We start from the raw sequence: 16,463 nt of genomic DNA, 5'->3' as shown, positions 1-16,463 counted from the left end.
CCGAGGTCAGTGCCCACGATAACTTCTTCCAGCTGGGAGGTGATTCGGTCACGGCCATGCGGATGGTGGCCACGGCCACGCGGACGCACAAGGGGTGGAGGTTGGTCGTTGCGGACGTCTTCCAGCACCCGCGGCTGTCGGACCTCACGAGCGTTATTGAGGAGCGACTCAGTGAGAAAAAGGAGACAAGTGGTACAGTAGAGGTGCAAGACCCGGCGCCATTCACCCTCTGGGAACAGGCTGTCAATGCCAATCCCGAGACGCGCGCGGGGCGCCTAGCCCTTATCGCCGAGCAATGTGGCGTAGCCGTGGACCACGTCGAAGACGTCTATCCATGTACAGCGTTGCAAGAGGGCCTTCTGGCCAGCACTGCCCGTCAGTCGTCGGCGTATGTCAGCCGGCAAATGTACGCGCTGTCTGCCGAGATCGATCTTCCTCGCTTCCAGGCAGCCTGGCAGACTCTGGCCGCACATACCCCTATTCTGCGAACCCGCGCAGTTATCGACAGTGAGGGCGCCTGGCAGGTCGTGGTCCGCGATACGATCTTCTGGCACCAGCACTGCAGCCTGGACGAGTATCTCCAGCAGGATGAGGCGGCCGGCATTCAGCTCGGAGCGCCTCTGGCACGGTATGGCTTGGTTCGTCCACCCTCCGGTGACCCTACTTTTGTCTGGACGGCCCATCACAGTATCTACGATGGCTTTACCGTGCGTCTGCTGTGCCAGGAGCTGATACACATCTACAACGCCGAGGACTACATCCCGCGCTCCATCCCCTTCACACGGTTCATTCGCTATCTCACGCAGATCAATGCCGCTGAGAGTCAGCAGTATTGGAACAAGCAGCTCGCCGGGGAGGAGGTGGTGGCCGACTGGCCGCCTCTGCCGCACGCGGGCTATGAGCCCCGAGCCCGAACTTCAATCCGCAAAGAGGTCATAATGGGCCCTAATGCTGGACCAGGCAATATCGCCATGGCGAACGTGCTGCGCGCCGCGTGGGGTCTTGTCATGGCCCAGTTCTCCGGCCAGCCAGACGTAGTATTTGCTGCGAACGTCTCCGGCCGCAACGCCCCGGTGGCTGGCGTGAGCGAAATCATCGCGCCGACAATCACCACCGTGCCCCTGCGTATGCAGACCGGCCTTGATCAGACCCAGACGGTGGCAGACTTCCTGCGAGAGGTACAGGAGCAAGCAGTTCAGATGATGGCGTATGAGCACACCGGGCTCCAGGGCATCCGCAGCCATCCGGCGTTGCAGCTGCGCAACCTGCTGGTTATTCAACCCGCTGCCGAGAGTGACACCACACTCGACTTACCCGGTATTGAGGCCCTGCCCCTCGCCGTAGAGGACTTCGATAGCTATGGGCTGAATGTCGAGTGTACGCTGGGGACAATGATTGGGGTGCAGGCGCGGTTCGACGACAAGGTTGTTCGACCGGCATATATGACCCGTGTGCTGGACCAATTTGCACACATCGTCGCGGTGCTATGTGATCCCAGTCTCCAACGCTCGTCCCTGCGGGAGCTTGATCTACTGAGCCGTGCTGATCACGCACAGATTGCGGTCTGGAATGCCACCGTCCCCGAGCGCGTCGAGAAATGTATCCACGAGCTGGTCGAAGAGCAGGCACAGGCTCGCCCTACAGCGCTAGCGGTTTGGGCTTGGGATGGACAGCTCAGCTACCGTGAACTGACACATCTCGCTAGTCTCTTAGCCCACCGTTTAGTTGCACTCGGGGTTGGACCAGAGCGGATGGTGGGTGTTTCGATGGCCAAGTCCAAATGGGCGGCGGTTGCGCTGTTGGCCACCCTCCAGGCTGGGGGAGTCGTGGTGCCCTTGAGCGTCAGCCATCCCATCCAGCGAATTGAGACGATTCTCCACGACGCTCCAGTGAGCGTGACCTTGGTCGACGGCCCGGAACACGACCGCTTAGACGGCCAAGTCGATTGTTCCCTCCTTGTGGTCGATTGGCAGCTCTTCGAGAGTCTGTCTACCACTGTCACTCCCAACAATGAGGTTGCATTCGTACCCCCCATCCCCCCTGTCAGTGTCACCCCTGGCCATGCTGCCTGGGTCATCTACACATCCGGGACAACGGGAACCCCTAAAGGCGCCGTGCTCGAGCATGGGACCCTGTGTACGAGCATCCGGGCCCACGGCACGCGGTATGGGTTTGGGCCCCATACGCGCAAGCTGCAGTACGCGGCGCATACCTTCGATGGCACGATCGAGGATTACTTCACCACATGGGCCTGGGGCGGGCTGAGCTGTGTGCCGTCGGAAGAGGACCGGCTGGACATGCGCCAGCTGACGGCGTTCATGCGCCAGACCCATGTCAACGCGCTGGCCACCACTTACACCGTTGCCGGTCTCTTCACGCCCGAGGAGGCTCCCTGTCTGCGCACGCTCGTTCTGGGCGGCGAGCCAGCAACCATCGAGGTGACTAATCGCTGGCGGACCAAGGTCGATCTCTTCAACTGCTACGGTCCCTCGGAGTGCTCCATCTTCTCCTCGGCAGCCGGCCCGGTCCAGAACATCGACGAGATTCATAACATCGGCACGCCCATCGGCACTCGCCTGTGGGTGGCTGATCCCCAGAACCACGATCGCTTGTGTCCCATAGGCGCGCCGGGCGAATTGCTGATCGAGGGGCCGCAGTTGGCGCGCGGGTACCTCAACAATGCTGGCAAGACCCAGTCCCAGTTCCTTGTTGATCCAGTCTTTATGGCGCGATTCGGCCTAGTCCCAGGGCGACGTGTCTACCGTAGTGGGGATATCGTCCGTCAGAAGGATGACGGGTCATTCGTGTATGTGGCGCGCCGTGACACGCAAGTCAAGATCCGCGGTCAGAGAGTCGAGATCGGCGAGATCGAACAGCAGATCGTCCGGTCTCTGGCTGAGACCCGCTTCGTGGTGACGGTGCTGCTGCAGCGCGGAGCCCAGGGCTCGCCGGTGTTAGTGGCTGCCATCGAGTTTATGTCGGGGAGTAGATATCTCAGCGGAGACGAGGAGAAGGAAAGGGATGAGGAAGAAGATGTGCAGAAACACCGGTTGAGGGCTACGGACAATGCTGTCCCACCCACAGAAGCGATGCAGGCGGCGTTCCAGGATCTCCATAGCGCCCTGTTCCAAGTGCTCCCAACACACATGGTCCCAAGCGCATACGTCCCCGTCGCCCATATGCCGCGCAATCTCTCTGGGAAGCTGGATCGGCGAGCCTTGCGGGAGCAGCTGGCTGCCATGTCCGCTGAGTCCATGCAGCAGTATCTCGAGGGGCGTAAGAAAGTCGCCCCTGCAACTGACATGGAGCGTACATTACAGAGTCTCTGGCTGGAAGCCCTGGGGATTGAGAGGGCAGAGAGCGTGGGCCTGCAGGACAATTTCTTCCAGTTGGGAGGCGACTCGGTGGCCGCTATGCACTTGGCAGCCCTAACCTGGCAACGCATCAAACTACATCTGACCGTCGCTGACGTCTTCCGCCACCCACGCCTCGGTGATCTGGCGCAGAGGCTGACGGAGCTCAGCTTGGTTACTACTGCGGAGCAGGCAGAGGAACAAGATCCCGAGCCCTTGAGCTTGTGGGCTAAGGCCTCGCCAGAAGCCGTGAGCGAGATCGCAGCTCGTTGCCAGGTGAACGTGGATCGGATAGAGGATGTATACCCCTGCACACCACTGCAGGAAGGTTTTATGGCGGTTACGGGGCGTCAATCCGCCGCCTACATCAGTCGACAGGTCTACTCCCTCTCGACCGCCGTCGTCGACTTGCACCGGTTCCAGGCGGCCTGGGAGACATTGACCCAGACCACGCCCATTCTGCGCACGCGTCTCATGATGGGTCCCAACCAGCAAGCCCTACAAGTGGTGGTACAAGCCCCGATTGTCTGGCGAGTCGGCACCGATCTCGCGACCTACATTGCCGAGGACCGTGAGGCAGGCATGAAATTGGACCAGCCCCTCGTGCGATACGGCTTGGTGACGGAGTCGAGTGACAAAACATATTTCGTATGGACCGCACATCACAGTATATACGACGGCTGGACGATGCGCGAGATCGCGCAGCGCTTCGAACAGATCTACAATGGATTCGAAGATGCGACCTCGATCCCGTCAACCATTCCATATTCCCGCTTCATCCGATACTTGACCACGCGGGATCCCGTTGAGACGGCTCAATACTGGCGGGAACAGTTCGAGGGCGAGGTGGTGGCTGACTGGCCTGCACTGCCTCAGCACGACTACCACCCCAGACCACAATCGCGTATCCAAACAGCCGTGGCGAGTCCAGCGCCCTTAAGCGGCGGCATTCTGATCTCCACCATCCTGCGCGCTGCGTGGGCAATCGTCATGACCCAGTATAGTGGACACAACGACATTGTGTTCGCCGCCAGCGTGTCGGGGCGCAATGCCCCTGTGCGGCAGATCCAGGACATCGCCGGTCCAACCCTAACCACGGTGCCGGTCCGCGTATCAGTCGACAAAAGTATGACGGTGGCCCAGCTGCTGCAGACCATCCAGCAACAAGCCACTGAGATGATTCCCCACGAGCAGACGGGATTGCAACAGATCAGAAAACTGCTGCCTGACGCCACTAGTAGCACCGCTCTGGCCCTACGCAACCTCCTGGTCGTCCAGCCCGCCGCCGAAAGTGCCAACAGCCCTATCGCCCTTCCGGGCCTGGAGGCTCTCCCTACACCGTTCGAGGACTTTGGCAGCTTCGGACTGCAGGTCGAGTGCACGCTAGGACGACAGCAGATTGATGTGGACGTCCAGTATGACGAGCAGGTCGTCGCTACAGCCTATATTCAGAAGGTGGTCGACCACTTCGTGCATCTTGTGAAGGAGCTCGCCAACCCCGACCGGTTCCAACAGCCGCTGCACAAGTTACATATCAGTCCCCAAGACGAGGCGCAGATTCTGGACTGGAACCAGGTTGTTCCCACCTGCGTTGAGCAATGTATCCATGCCCTTGTGTACAATCGCGTGGTCCGCCAGCCCACTGCATGCGCGATCAGCGCCTGGGACGGCGAATTGACCTACGAGGAGCTTTCAGGACAAGCCGCGAGCCTGGCGGCCCATCTCCAGCACGACCTGGGCGTGAAGCCGGAGCGAACGGTGGGAGTTTGTATGGACAAGAGCAAGTGGGCTGCCGTCGCAATACTCGCGGTTCTGTACGCCGGAGGGGTGGTTGTTCCCCTCGGGGTGGCTCATCCTCTGCCTCGCGTGCAGGTCATCGCAAAGGATGCGGCTGTGGAGACCGTGCTCGTGGATCACGAACAGCAGCAACGGCTTATGTCACTGGGCCTGCGACTATTGATTGTGGACGAAGGATTCATCGCTTGCCACCGACCGCTGGACCTCGCACAGACGACCGCACTGCTGCAGACGAGTACGGTGCAGCCACACAATATGGCGTGGATCATCTACACCTCTGGTAGCACGGGCACCCCGAAAGGGGTGATTCTCGAGCACCAGGCGCTCAGCACCAGTATCGAGGCACATGGCGCTGCCTTTAACATGGATGAGACGACCCGTACCCTGCAGTTCGCAGCGCATACCTTTGACGCCACAATTCAGGATATCATCACCACCCTCTGGGCGGGAGGGTGTGTTTGCATCCCCTCGGAGAACGACCGCGTGAATCGGCTCACGGAGGTCATGAGCGCCATGCGGGTCAATTGCGCTACTTTGACCTCGACAGTGGCGTCAATGCTGGTCCCTAACAGAATTGCCTCAATGCGGACGATGATTCTAGTAGGTGAACCGGTTACCGCGGCAGCCGTAGCCCTATGGTCGCCGCATGCCACTGTGCTGAATGCCTACGGCCCCTCCGAGTGCTCCATTCACTCCTCCTGCAGTCGACCAATTCACGACGCCGCCCTAGCGTCCAACATTGGCTTCCCTCTCGCCTGTACGTGGTGGGTGGTGGATGCCGATAACCATCACTCCCTCTGCCCGATTGGCGCCCCCGGGGAGCTTCTGATTGAGGGCCCCAATCAAGCCCGGGGCTATCTCAATGACGACGAGAAGACCCGAGCGGCCTTTGTTCGGGACCCCGACTTCATTCCTCGACTAGGCCTCGCAGGTCGACGCCTGTACCGGACCGGTGATCTGGTCAAGCAGAATCCTGACGGATCGCTGATCCATCTCGGCCGCCGGGATCTACAGGTCAAGATCCGCGGACAGCGCATCGAAGTGGGCGAAATAGAATACCAAATCCAGCGGCATCTCGCCGGGGCGCGCACCGTCGCGGTAGAGCGCGTTCAGCACGACGGAGATGGCGAGCAGATCAGCCTGGTAGCAGTCATGGATTTTGTCGACGAGACGCGCAACGACGACAACGGCGCTGCTGCAACAACAACAACTGCTGCTGCTACTGCTACTGCTGCCACTGATGCGCTGCAGCCCCTGCCCCCTTCTGAGCGCCTTCGCGCCAGATTCAATGAGCTTCGTCAGACGCTGCTCCGCATTCTGCCGGTCTACATGGTCCCCGCTGCATACCTCCCTGTGGATCAAATGCCCTCGAATGCCAACAACAAGCTTGACCGGCGGGCCATCCGGGCCCTGTTGGCACAGCACTCGCTAGCCACCCTGCAACAGTACATCCATGATGACAAGGCTGAAATGCAGGCCTTGCCCGTGACCGCATTGGAGAAGAAGGTGCATGCGCTCTGGCTGGAGGTGTTCGACCTCCCCGCCGGGGTCAACGTGTCCATGAACGACAATTTCTTCCACCTAGGCGGGGACTCGGTGACGGCAATGCGGATGGTTGTCGTCGCCGCATCTCACGGGCTGCAGCTGAGCGTAGAAGATATCTTCAAGTCACCTCGGCTAGCAGACTTGGCTGCCACGCTCGCGGCCCGGCCCTTGGAAGAGACACTGGCACAAGACATTGAAAATCCTGCCCCCTTCGAGCTGTGGGACGAGCTCCATGCTGCTGAGTCCACAGACGAGCGAGAGCAGCGTTTACTCCGCATCGCGGCTAGTGTTGGAGTGAGCTTGAATCAGATTGAGGACGTTTACCCCTGCACACCATTGCAGGAGGGCTTGATGGCCGTTACGGCGCGTCAGCCGGCAGCCTATGTAAGTCGACAGGTGTACGCGATGGGTAGCACCGTGGATCGCAGCCAGTTCCAGGCCGCGTGGGAGACCTTGTCCGCTCAAGTCAGCATCTTGCGCACGCGAATCCTGGTAGACGGTAAATCCCCCGCTCTGCAGGTGGTGGTGCGTGACGACATCCGCTGGCAATCAGGCACAGACCTCGAGCAGTACCTGCAGGCTGATCGCGCCCAGGGCATGTCTCTGGGCCAGCCGCTGGTTCGCTATGGGTTTGTCGAGGAACCCACGGGGGCATGCTACTTCATCTGGACTGCGCACCATGCCTTGTATGATGGATGGACAGTCGGTGCACTCAGCAAGCGCCTTCTGGACATCTACCGTCAGGGCCGGTCCGCATCCTCGGTGCCCTACACGCAATTCATCCGGTATCTTCAACACGGTCGCCCGGACACCGTGGCGAGTATGCACTACTGGCGCGAGCAGTTGGAGGGCGAGGTGATGGCCAGCTGGCCACGACGAGTCTCAGACAAGCAACCACTGCCACAGGACGACTTTCATGCAACGATCCCACTTCCGCCGACGCAGATACATGGCCAGGTGACAATCTCGACCGTTCTTCGCGCCGCATGGGCGCTGGTCGTGGCCCAGTACTCGGGACACGGGGACATCGCCTTTGCAGCCACGGTTTCCGGCCGCAATGCCCCGGTTCGAGGCATATCGGATATCGCGGGCCCAACCATTACGACTGTGCCGATTCGTACACGAATCGACCACACAAGGACTGTGGCCGATTATCTTGATGCAATGCAGCGGCAAGCAACACATATGATTGACCACGAGCATACCGGTCTACAGGGGATCAAGGCATTGTTGCCCACATTGGCTAGCACGCTGGACACGGGCAGCTTGCTGGTCATCCAGCTGGCTGAAGAGAAGGATTCGCAAGGGCAATTAGACTTCCCCGGCCTGGAGACCATCCCCCTGCCGATCGAGCCCTTCAATGCACATGCGCTGACCCTCGAGTGCCAGCTTGGGGCACAGGAGCTCACCGTAGATGTGCACTACGATAAGCAGATCATGGCTTCGACTCAGGTCAAACGAGTGATCGACTACTTCGCCTGCCTGTTCCACCGACTGTGCAATCCGAGCACGCAATCACAGTCCCTAGCAGAGATTCTGGCCATCAATGACGCGGATCAGCAGCAGATCCTGCACTGGAATGCGGACGTTCCGCCCCGGCTGGAAAAATGCATCCACGAGATGGTACGCGAACAGGTGGAACGCTCACCCACAGCCATCGCTATCCACGCCTGGGATGGCGATATGACCTATCGCGAATTCTATGAGGCGGGTGCGCGCGTGGCCCACCAGCTCGTCTCCTTCGGGGTCGGGCCAGAAGGCATTGTGGGAGTTTGTATGGAGAAATCGAAATGGGGCGCCGTGGCGATGCTGGGGATCATGCAAGCCGGGGGAGCCATCATGCCCTTGGGCATATCACACCCCTTGGCCCGCATTGACACTATCCTCGACGCCTCGCGGGCACGCCTGATCATCGTCAGCCCTGCACAGGCCAAGCGACTGCAGGGGCTGACCAACCTCGCCAACATCCAGCTCGTCACCCTCGACCATGATCATTTCGATACTTTGCCACGGTGCCAACCAGCGCCGGAGATGGGATTGACGCCGTCCAACGCCTCGTGGGCTATCTTTACCTCGGGCAGTACAGGCGTGCCCAAGGGCGTAGTCATCGAGCACGGAACCATGTCGACGAGTTTAGACGAACAGGGACGCTGGCTGGGTCTCACGCCTGCGACGCGGTTCCTGCAGTTTGCTTCTTACACTTTCGACAATGTCATCACCGACACATTCGCTACGACGGCCTTTGGTGGCGTCGTCTGCATCCCCTCCGAGGAGGCCCGCATGAACCAGCTCACCGAGGTAATTGCAGATATGGAAGTCAACACAGCGATGCTGACCCCCACTGTTGCACGGCATGTGGCGCCCAGTCGCGTGCCAGCCCTGAAGACCCTGATTCTGACAGGCGAGCCTGTTCGGGCCGACGTCGTCAGCATCTGGCTCGGCCACGCCGATATCTACAACGCTTATGGGCCCACCGAAGGGTCTATGAGTACCTGTACTCGGCCCTACCCCAATGCCCACGAAGTCAGCAACATCGGCTTCCCCTTGGCGACCCGGTTATGGGTCACGCAGCCCATGCAAACCCATCTGCTGAGTCCTCTCGGCGCACCCGGCGAGCTCTGGATTGAAGGGCCCTTCTTGGCACGGGGATACCTTGGTGACCCCGTCCGCACTCAGGCCTCATTTATCGTCGATCCCGAGTTCACGCGGCGTCTGGGCCTCCACGGACGCCGGCTCTACCGTACGGGGGATCTTGTGCAACAAAACGAGGATGGAACTTTGATCCACCTCGGGCGAATAGACTCTCAGATCAAAATCCGGGGTCAGCGTGTCGAGCTCGGTGAGATTGAACATCAGATCCTGCACCATCTGCCCGGTGTGAGTACAGTGGCCGTGGAGCCGCTCACCGACGAGGACACGCAGCGAATCTTCCTGGTCGCCGCGGTGGAGTTTGCTGGCGACAGTGAATATCGGCGTGGCACAATCACCCCGACGGGACTGCTGGCGCCATCCCCGGCCCTAAGAAAGGCCTTCAGTAAGCTGTACGGCATCCTATCACAAACACTCCCTGTGTACATGGTTCCGGCCGTGTTCGTGCCCATTGCGGAGATGAGTCGCAACCTCTCCGGCAAACTGGACCGCAAGCTCCTCCGCATGATGCTGGCACGTTTGCAAGACAACGACGACAATGACAACGACAATCTGCGGCAGTATCGCGTGGGCGACGGTCCCAAGGTCGCCCCCTCCACCGAGATGGAGCGCCGACTACAGGCCCTGTGGGCTGATGGGCTCCATCTCCCGGTCGACGAAATCGGGGCCCATGACAACTTCTTCCACCTTGGCGGAGACTCCCTGGCCGCCATGCGCATGGTGGCCGCATCACGCTCTCGCTCTTTCAAGCTAAGCGTGGCGGACATCTTCAAACACCCTTCTCTGTCTGAGCTGGCTGAGGTCGTCAGCGCGCGTGTAGAGGCACGTTTAGAAGAAGAGAAGAAAGATGATGGGGTGGAAGAGGAGGAGGAAGAGGAAGAGGAAGGCGTGGTCCCATTTTCTTTAATAGACACCGATAACCCCGAAGCATTTATCCACGAAGTGGTCTCCCCCGTTTGCAACATCAGATGTGCGGACGAGGTCATTGATATCCTGCCCACCACCGATTTCCAAGCCCTCACGGTGGCAGGCGTGCTCACGACCCCCGCCGCGGCCAACTGTGCGCATTTCCTGCTCGACGGCCAGGGCCCCTGTGACGTGGAGCGGCTGCGCAAAAGCTGCTTCGACCTCATCCGCGCCCTGCCTATCCTCCGCACGGCCTACATCTTCGATCAAAGCCGCCTGCTGCAGGTGGTCAAGAGTGCCTATGAGCCGGACATCCCCATCTTCCACACGGAGCGTACGCTCGAAGCGAAGACGGCCGAGATCATCAACCACCAGCTGCTCCCAGCCCCCTGCTTGGGCGAACCCTTCACGCAGATGGCCATTGTCGAGGAGGCGCACAGCACGCGACACCGACTTCTCCTGCGCGTGACGCACGCTGAATACGATGCCGTGTCCATCAATGTGATCTGGGAGACCCTGCGCTGTCTGTTCGAGGGCACAATCCCGCCTCGATCCCCATCCTTCGCGAGCTTCTACTACCACCAGCAGCAATGCATCACCGCACAAACGTACGACTACTGGACCGACCTGTTGGCGGGCTCATCTATGCCCCAACTGGGCCGCTCCACCTCCGCCATCGGACAATATCCATCTACCGTGGCCCACCTCGCCCCACGGACGGTGACCCTCGCCAGCCCGCTGTCTGCGGGCGTCACCAGGCCGGTCCTGGTGAAGGCAGCATGGGCGATCACTTTGGCCCGTGTGGCCCAGAGCCAGGACGTGGTGTTCGCCGACACCGTCTCCACACGGGGCACCGTCGACGCCACCCGGATGAATGAAACGGGCTGCTGCGTCACGCTACTCCCCGTCCGCGTGCAGCTGTCCTCTCCTGCCCTCACAGCGCGCGAGCTACTGCAAACTGTGCGCGAGCAGCAGATTCAGAGCTTCGAGCACGGACACCTGGGCTTCCGAGACATCCTCCATGACTGCACCGACTGGGCGACCTCGACGAGGTTTACATCCGCACTGAACCACATCACCGAGCAGACGAACGGGACCGTTCGCATGAGCAGGCAGGAGTACACTATTTCCAGCTTCGATGCGCTGGACGCGACATGGACAGTTGACGTGGGGGTCACGGCCGTCAGTCGTGAGGACGGCGCGCTGGACCTACGTTTGGCCTACCGGGCTGACAGCATCACGCAGGAGATGGCATCGGAGTATGTGCGCATGCTCACCGAGACGCTCACGATTCTCGTGGACGAGCCATCTCGCACCATCAAGGAGATGTTATCGGCCCCTGTAGCCCGGTCCGGGAGGAAGGGGAAGAGATCATCGGCGCCAGTGGTGCAGATCACGGAGCGGATCTCGGGCGAGGATCCCCTGGTCATGGCGTCGTATCTACAGATCAAACAGCGGCCAGAGTGGGAAGTAGTTCTGCAGCGTCGTCGGGGGGTCGCCACGGGCAAGAGCAGGCCGGCAGCCTCCTTTGCACAGCGGGGCGGCGATCTCTTGGACGCGGTCTACTTAGCCTCTCTTCTGGGTCTGAGCGACCAGTTCGACTCCGCCCAGGCAATATTAGTGGGATCACGCCGTGAGGACGAAGCGGGTCTCGAGGAAGGCCTGCCCTCAACGAAAGCAAAGCGGCTGTCTCTCAGAACGATGTGGACAAGTGCCCGGAAGAGCTATGCTCGATGGTTCACGGCGGGTTCGCGGCAAAGAGGCCAGACCTCACTGGCTGTTTAATATCTATGTCGGTTGATGTCTTATATGTCCAGGTTCTATGTATATATGGTACTCTTCATTAGTTATATGTATGTAATTTCTTCGCTGTAATGACTTGAATTCTCGTTGCCCGTTCTCCTTTGCCCTAACTTTATACGCGTTTCCCACGCAATGCCTCTGTAGCCCTCACACGCTCTGCATTATTTTAAATTATATCATGCCTCGACTCTCGGCTCGGAAGACAGTGGATCAGGCCACCTAGCCTGCTTTGATTTCGGCTGAACACGAAGGGGGAACATAAAAGGAGGCCGCTGACCCTCTGCACCGCCGGCGCCCTGGCATAGAATACGTCCGCCTGACACATTCCCTCCACTCTCCATTAAATCCCTGCCACATCTGTGAAGCTGCATCATGCCTCGAATCTCCTACCACGGGCTGATCACGGGTGCCGAGCAAGACCTCCAGTCGCTAACGCAAGCAGCTCTCGTGGATGGCTTTTTTAGTCTGGATCTCGACTGTCCAGAGGGCGTGAGGCTGCGTGAGGACATTCGCTTTCTTGAGAAATTCTCTGAGAACGTCTTCGACATCCCCACTCCCGTCAAGGAGCGCTTTGATTTCAAGACACTAGGACGGTTTCGAACCACGGGGTAAGCCAAACGATATCAACATCCCTGGACCCCCAGCCCAACTCGACTTAGATGGCCGTCCACTGACCAGCAGTCCGTGTGGCCCTGCAGATATAAGCCCTTGGGCATTGAGGAAGGCGCGAAGGCCGGAGAGCCCGACGGATTCGAGATGTTTATGGTATTCTGCCTGGGCGCTGTGTCCTGCCATTCCCTACCCTACCCTGTTTCCCTTTCTACCTCAGACGAGGCTAACCCATTCTCTATATTTCAGTTGCCCCAAAATGAGTTTCTCCTGCCCAGTTTCCGTTCCGGTCTCCAGTCCCCCGACCTGGTTTTCACTCACCGGGAGGCTCTCACGCGCTGCATGGAGCACTACGAGCAAGCAGCGCAGCTCATCCTACGGCGCGTCAGCGAAGTGCTGGATCTTGGCGACGCGCTTCTGGCGGCCCATCAGCCCTCGGAGCCCTCGGTCACAAACCTGGGCTTCTTGAAGTATCCGCCGCAGCCGCCCGGGTCGCGCAACTTTGGACACATCGCGCACACGGACGTGGGCAGCCTGACACTACTCTCGGCCACCGCGCGGGGGCTGCAGGTCATCGATGTCGCGCGGCAGGACTGGGAGTTTGTGGAGCCAGATCCGGCGCAGCTCTTCGTCCAGTTCGGCGACTGCCTGAAGTTCCTCTCGCGGGGGCGCATCATCCCCTCCCTGCACCGCGTCGTGCCCAGCGACACCGACGCCCAGGCGACCAAATACACCCTGGCGTACTTTGTGCGTCCGAACGAGCAGGCCCAGATCACCGCCGACGATGGGACTGTCTGGAGCTACGAGAATTATCATTGTCGCAAGTTCGATGCCTTTGCGCGCCCGCTCAGCCATGTCCGGCCTGAGGGCGAGCACGACATGATCTCCATTCGCCAGGCGCCGCAGCGCGAGGCTCCGGTGGCCGCGGCTTGAGAGGGACGTTGATGGGTCTGGAGGTTTGATGTCCCAGTTCGGCTGGAGTATTCATGATAGTCTCGTGCCTTTGTATCTCATAGTATATTCGCCCCGTCGGGGATCCAGATCTTTGAACTGATTATGGTTATTGGATTTGTCTGTCTGTCTTAGCTACCTAAAAAATACAGAGCATTGTATCATTATAAATCCGCCCTGTACGCTCCATGGCGGGCACTCTATACACTCACACACTATTCTTAAAACCGCCTTGGACCCACTCGTATAGCCTGCTGCTGTGAGCTCGACTCCGGCCAGGCTCACAACTGGATGGCCTGCTGTTTAATGATCTCTCGGCGAGTGGGCTGACCTCAATAGTAGTGACGGGTCTCTACTGGCCCGATGGTCTTTAGCGTTGTGGCTCTGGCAGCTGCTATATATGAAGGCTGACATCCATAAGCAGCCTCTCTTTACCTCAATTCCCCCCTTTTCCACCTCCGAACATCTTTTCTTGGTGTTTATTCCTCGGGCTCTCGTCATGATTAAAGGTCTCTTGAACCTTCCACTCCTTATACAAGGCAGTCTGGCGGTGATCGTCATCTTGCTACTCCTCGTTCTTGCCAACAGGCTGACTACGTGGGAGTACATCGTTCCCAAGGAGGTGCAATGGATCGACCGACCCCCAGAGAGCTTCGGCTATATGCGTGCAAAGGCGCGATCCTTTTTCCTGATGAAACAGAATATCATGCAAGCCTATCTGGAGGTACGTTTCTCCTTTGGCCCCCCTACCCTGCATACACGCACAAGTGACAAGTGATTGATCCCCGTTCCTCGCCAGTGCAACAAAAAAGGCCGCGCTGCCGCGCTCGCCATCGCCTTCGGTCGACCCCAAATAATCCTCCCACCCAAATACATCCGGTGGATCATCGACCAGCCGGAATCCGTGCTAAGCATGGATCCGATCCACGACGAATTCCACGCCTTCGTGCAGGACGGGTTGGTCGGCGACCACTCGGTGCAGGAGGTGCTGCGCAAGGAACTAACGCACAACCTGGGGCGGCTGACGGCCGACATCAACGACGAGATTGTGGACGCGCTGCATGCCGTGTGGGGCGATTCGCCCGAGTGGCGCACGATTCCTCTCAAGGACAGTACGCGCACCATCATTGCGCGAATTACCAATAGGTTGTTCGTCGGGAAGGAACTTTGTACGCAACCCTTCCATTTATGCTACCAATGCAAGTATTAGTCGTGCACTAACGGGGAAGATGGGGAGGCGCGTAGGTCGCAACGAGCAGTACATCCGTGACGCCGTCGGGTTAGGGCTGGCGGTCATGCCCGAGACCGTGTTCCAGGACTTGCTGCCCCGGCCGCTGAAGGGCCCTGTCTCCGCGATTGTCAAGTGGATTAATCGTTTTTACATGGCCGGCTTCAACCGCCACCTGCAGTCCGTGGTGCGACAGCGGATTCACGACGTGAAGCGGATAAAAGAGCAGCCCGAGCACGCATCTGCGGCGGACGAGCTCCCGAACGAGTTCCTGACGTGGATTGTGCAGCGCGCCGTCCGACGCGGCGAGCCCATGGCCGGATTAGAGCAGCGGACAATCGCGCGCGTGGGCATGGCGAACCTGGCGTCGATCGAGACGACAACCAACACGATGAGCAAGTGCCTGGCGGACCTGACGACACTGGGCGAGGCGCAGGGGTACCGGGCTCTGGTGACGGCGGAGGCGCGGACGGTGCTGCGCGAGTGCCAGCAGCGGCCGGAGAAGAAGGACATCGACAAGCTGGGGTGCATCGAGAACGCGCTCAAGGAGAGCCTGCGGCTGGCGGTCGTCTTTCCGGGGCTCATCCGCCAGGTCACCAGCCCCACGGGGGCGACGCTGGCCGCCGACAAGGAGGCCGGGGGCCTGCGTCTGCCGCACGGGGCGCGCATCAGCGTCGCGGCCTACGCCATCCACCGCGACGACAGCCTGTGGCCCGAGGCCACCACCTACAATCCGTCTCGTTACGAGGTCGAGCATGCCGCGGCGCCGCGCGTACCCATGTCCCGCGCCTCGGAGCGCTTTCTCTCCTTCGGCATGGGGAAGCGCGCATGCCCTGGCCGCTTCTTCGTCACCGATGAGCTGAAGCTGCTGTTCGCTCATATTTTCACCAAGTATGAGATCAAGGTCATCCCGCCCCCGCCTACCACGGCGGGCCTGTTCACCGAGTTGACGCTGCGAGGGCCGCAGGAGCAGTTGATGATTCGTCGGCGGACTGAGGAGGAGATGAACACGGCGTGATTATGGGACGGAGTTGATGTTTAATCGGGTTCAAGACAGTCTGGCTCACTGGTTCACTTGGTGGGACGTACCATTTCCTTTCTCGCTGTAGGGTTATATCGGTCACGGGATCCGTTGGGGAGCGATATTCATGTATTTATCCACCTTTTTCGATGCCATCATTCGCATTATGATCTGATTCTCGTGTCTAATTTAGCCTTGGCTTTAGGAGAGCTATTTGCAGTTACAGACAGCAATAATACCCTGTCATCCGCGGTGGCTGGAGAAGCAATGAAAGTGGCTGTTCGCATGCGGGCGAACCGCGGACTAGGCAAATGGTCCATTCTCCGTCCCAACGTCTGGGAGTAGTTCACACATACAGTAATATGCAACAATGGTTAGGATGATGAGACGTTTGCATTTCGGTCACGCTGATGTTTGTACAACAATATTGACGCGCTCAGCTTCGGGTCTAGGATCATACTTACACATCTACTCACTCAGAAGTCATTCGTTCATCAGACACGGTTGACAATGAACCTCCTGTTCGCATCAGCAAATCCGGGGGTCTTCCTTAGTTGCAGTGCTAAGTTTACTAATACCACAACGTACAGATTCGTCTGAA

General features: G+C 59.4%; 3 protein-coding genes across 3 annotated transcripts; all 3 read left to right on the top strand.

Moving 5' to 3' along the window:
- Window positions 1–938: 938 nt before the first annotated feature.
- On the top strand, window positions 939–12,122 carry BO95DRAFT_494945 (acetyl-CoA synthetase-like protein; the record flags this gene model as incomplete). The annotated part of the gene is made up of 2 exons (XM_025590805.1): window positions 939–10,145; window positions 10,188–12,122. The coding sequence occupies 2 exons, from the start codon at window positions 939–941 to the stop codon at window positions 12,033–12,035; spliced, it is 11,055 nt and encodes a 3,684-aa protein (XP_025442822.1). The 3' UTR covers window positions 12,036–12,122.
- Window positions 12,123–12,371: 249 nt separating this feature from the next.
- BO95DRAFT_387899 (Clavaminate synthase-like protein) lies at window positions 12,372–13,734 on the top strand. The gene is made up of 3 exons (XM_025583542.1): window positions 12,372–12,661; window positions 12,752–12,818; window positions 12,912–13,734. The coding sequence occupies exons 1-3, from the start codon at window positions 12,426–12,428 to the stop codon at window positions 13,593–13,595; spliced, it is 987 nt and encodes a 328-aa protein (XP_025442821.1). The 5' UTR covers window positions 12,372–12,425; the 3' UTR covers window positions 13,596–13,734.
- Window positions 13,735–14,415: 681 nt separating this feature from the next.
- On the top strand, window positions 14,416–16,011 carry BO95DRAFT_494939 (cytochrome P450; the record flags this gene model as incomplete). Its single annotated transcript, XM_025590804.1, has 3 exons — window positions 14,416–14,782; window positions 14,859–15,049; window positions 15,131–16,011. Coding segments are annotated over 3 exons (1,287 nt in total), but the record flags the coding sequence as incomplete, so codon positions are not given.
- Window positions 16,012–16,463: the final 452 nt, after the last annotated feature.

This window comes from Aspergillus brunneoviolaceus, assembly GCF_003184695.1.
Source record: "Aspergillus brunneoviolaceus CBS 621.78 unplaced genomic scaffold BO95scaffold_29, whole genome shotgun sequence".
Lineage (NCBI taxonomy): Eukaryota > Fungi > Ascomycota > Eurotiomycetes > Eurotiales > Aspergillaceae > Aspergillus > Aspergillus brunneoviolaceus.
Note: the sequence above shows the minus strand (reverse complement) of the source record. Positions and strands in the feature narration are given on the sequence as shown.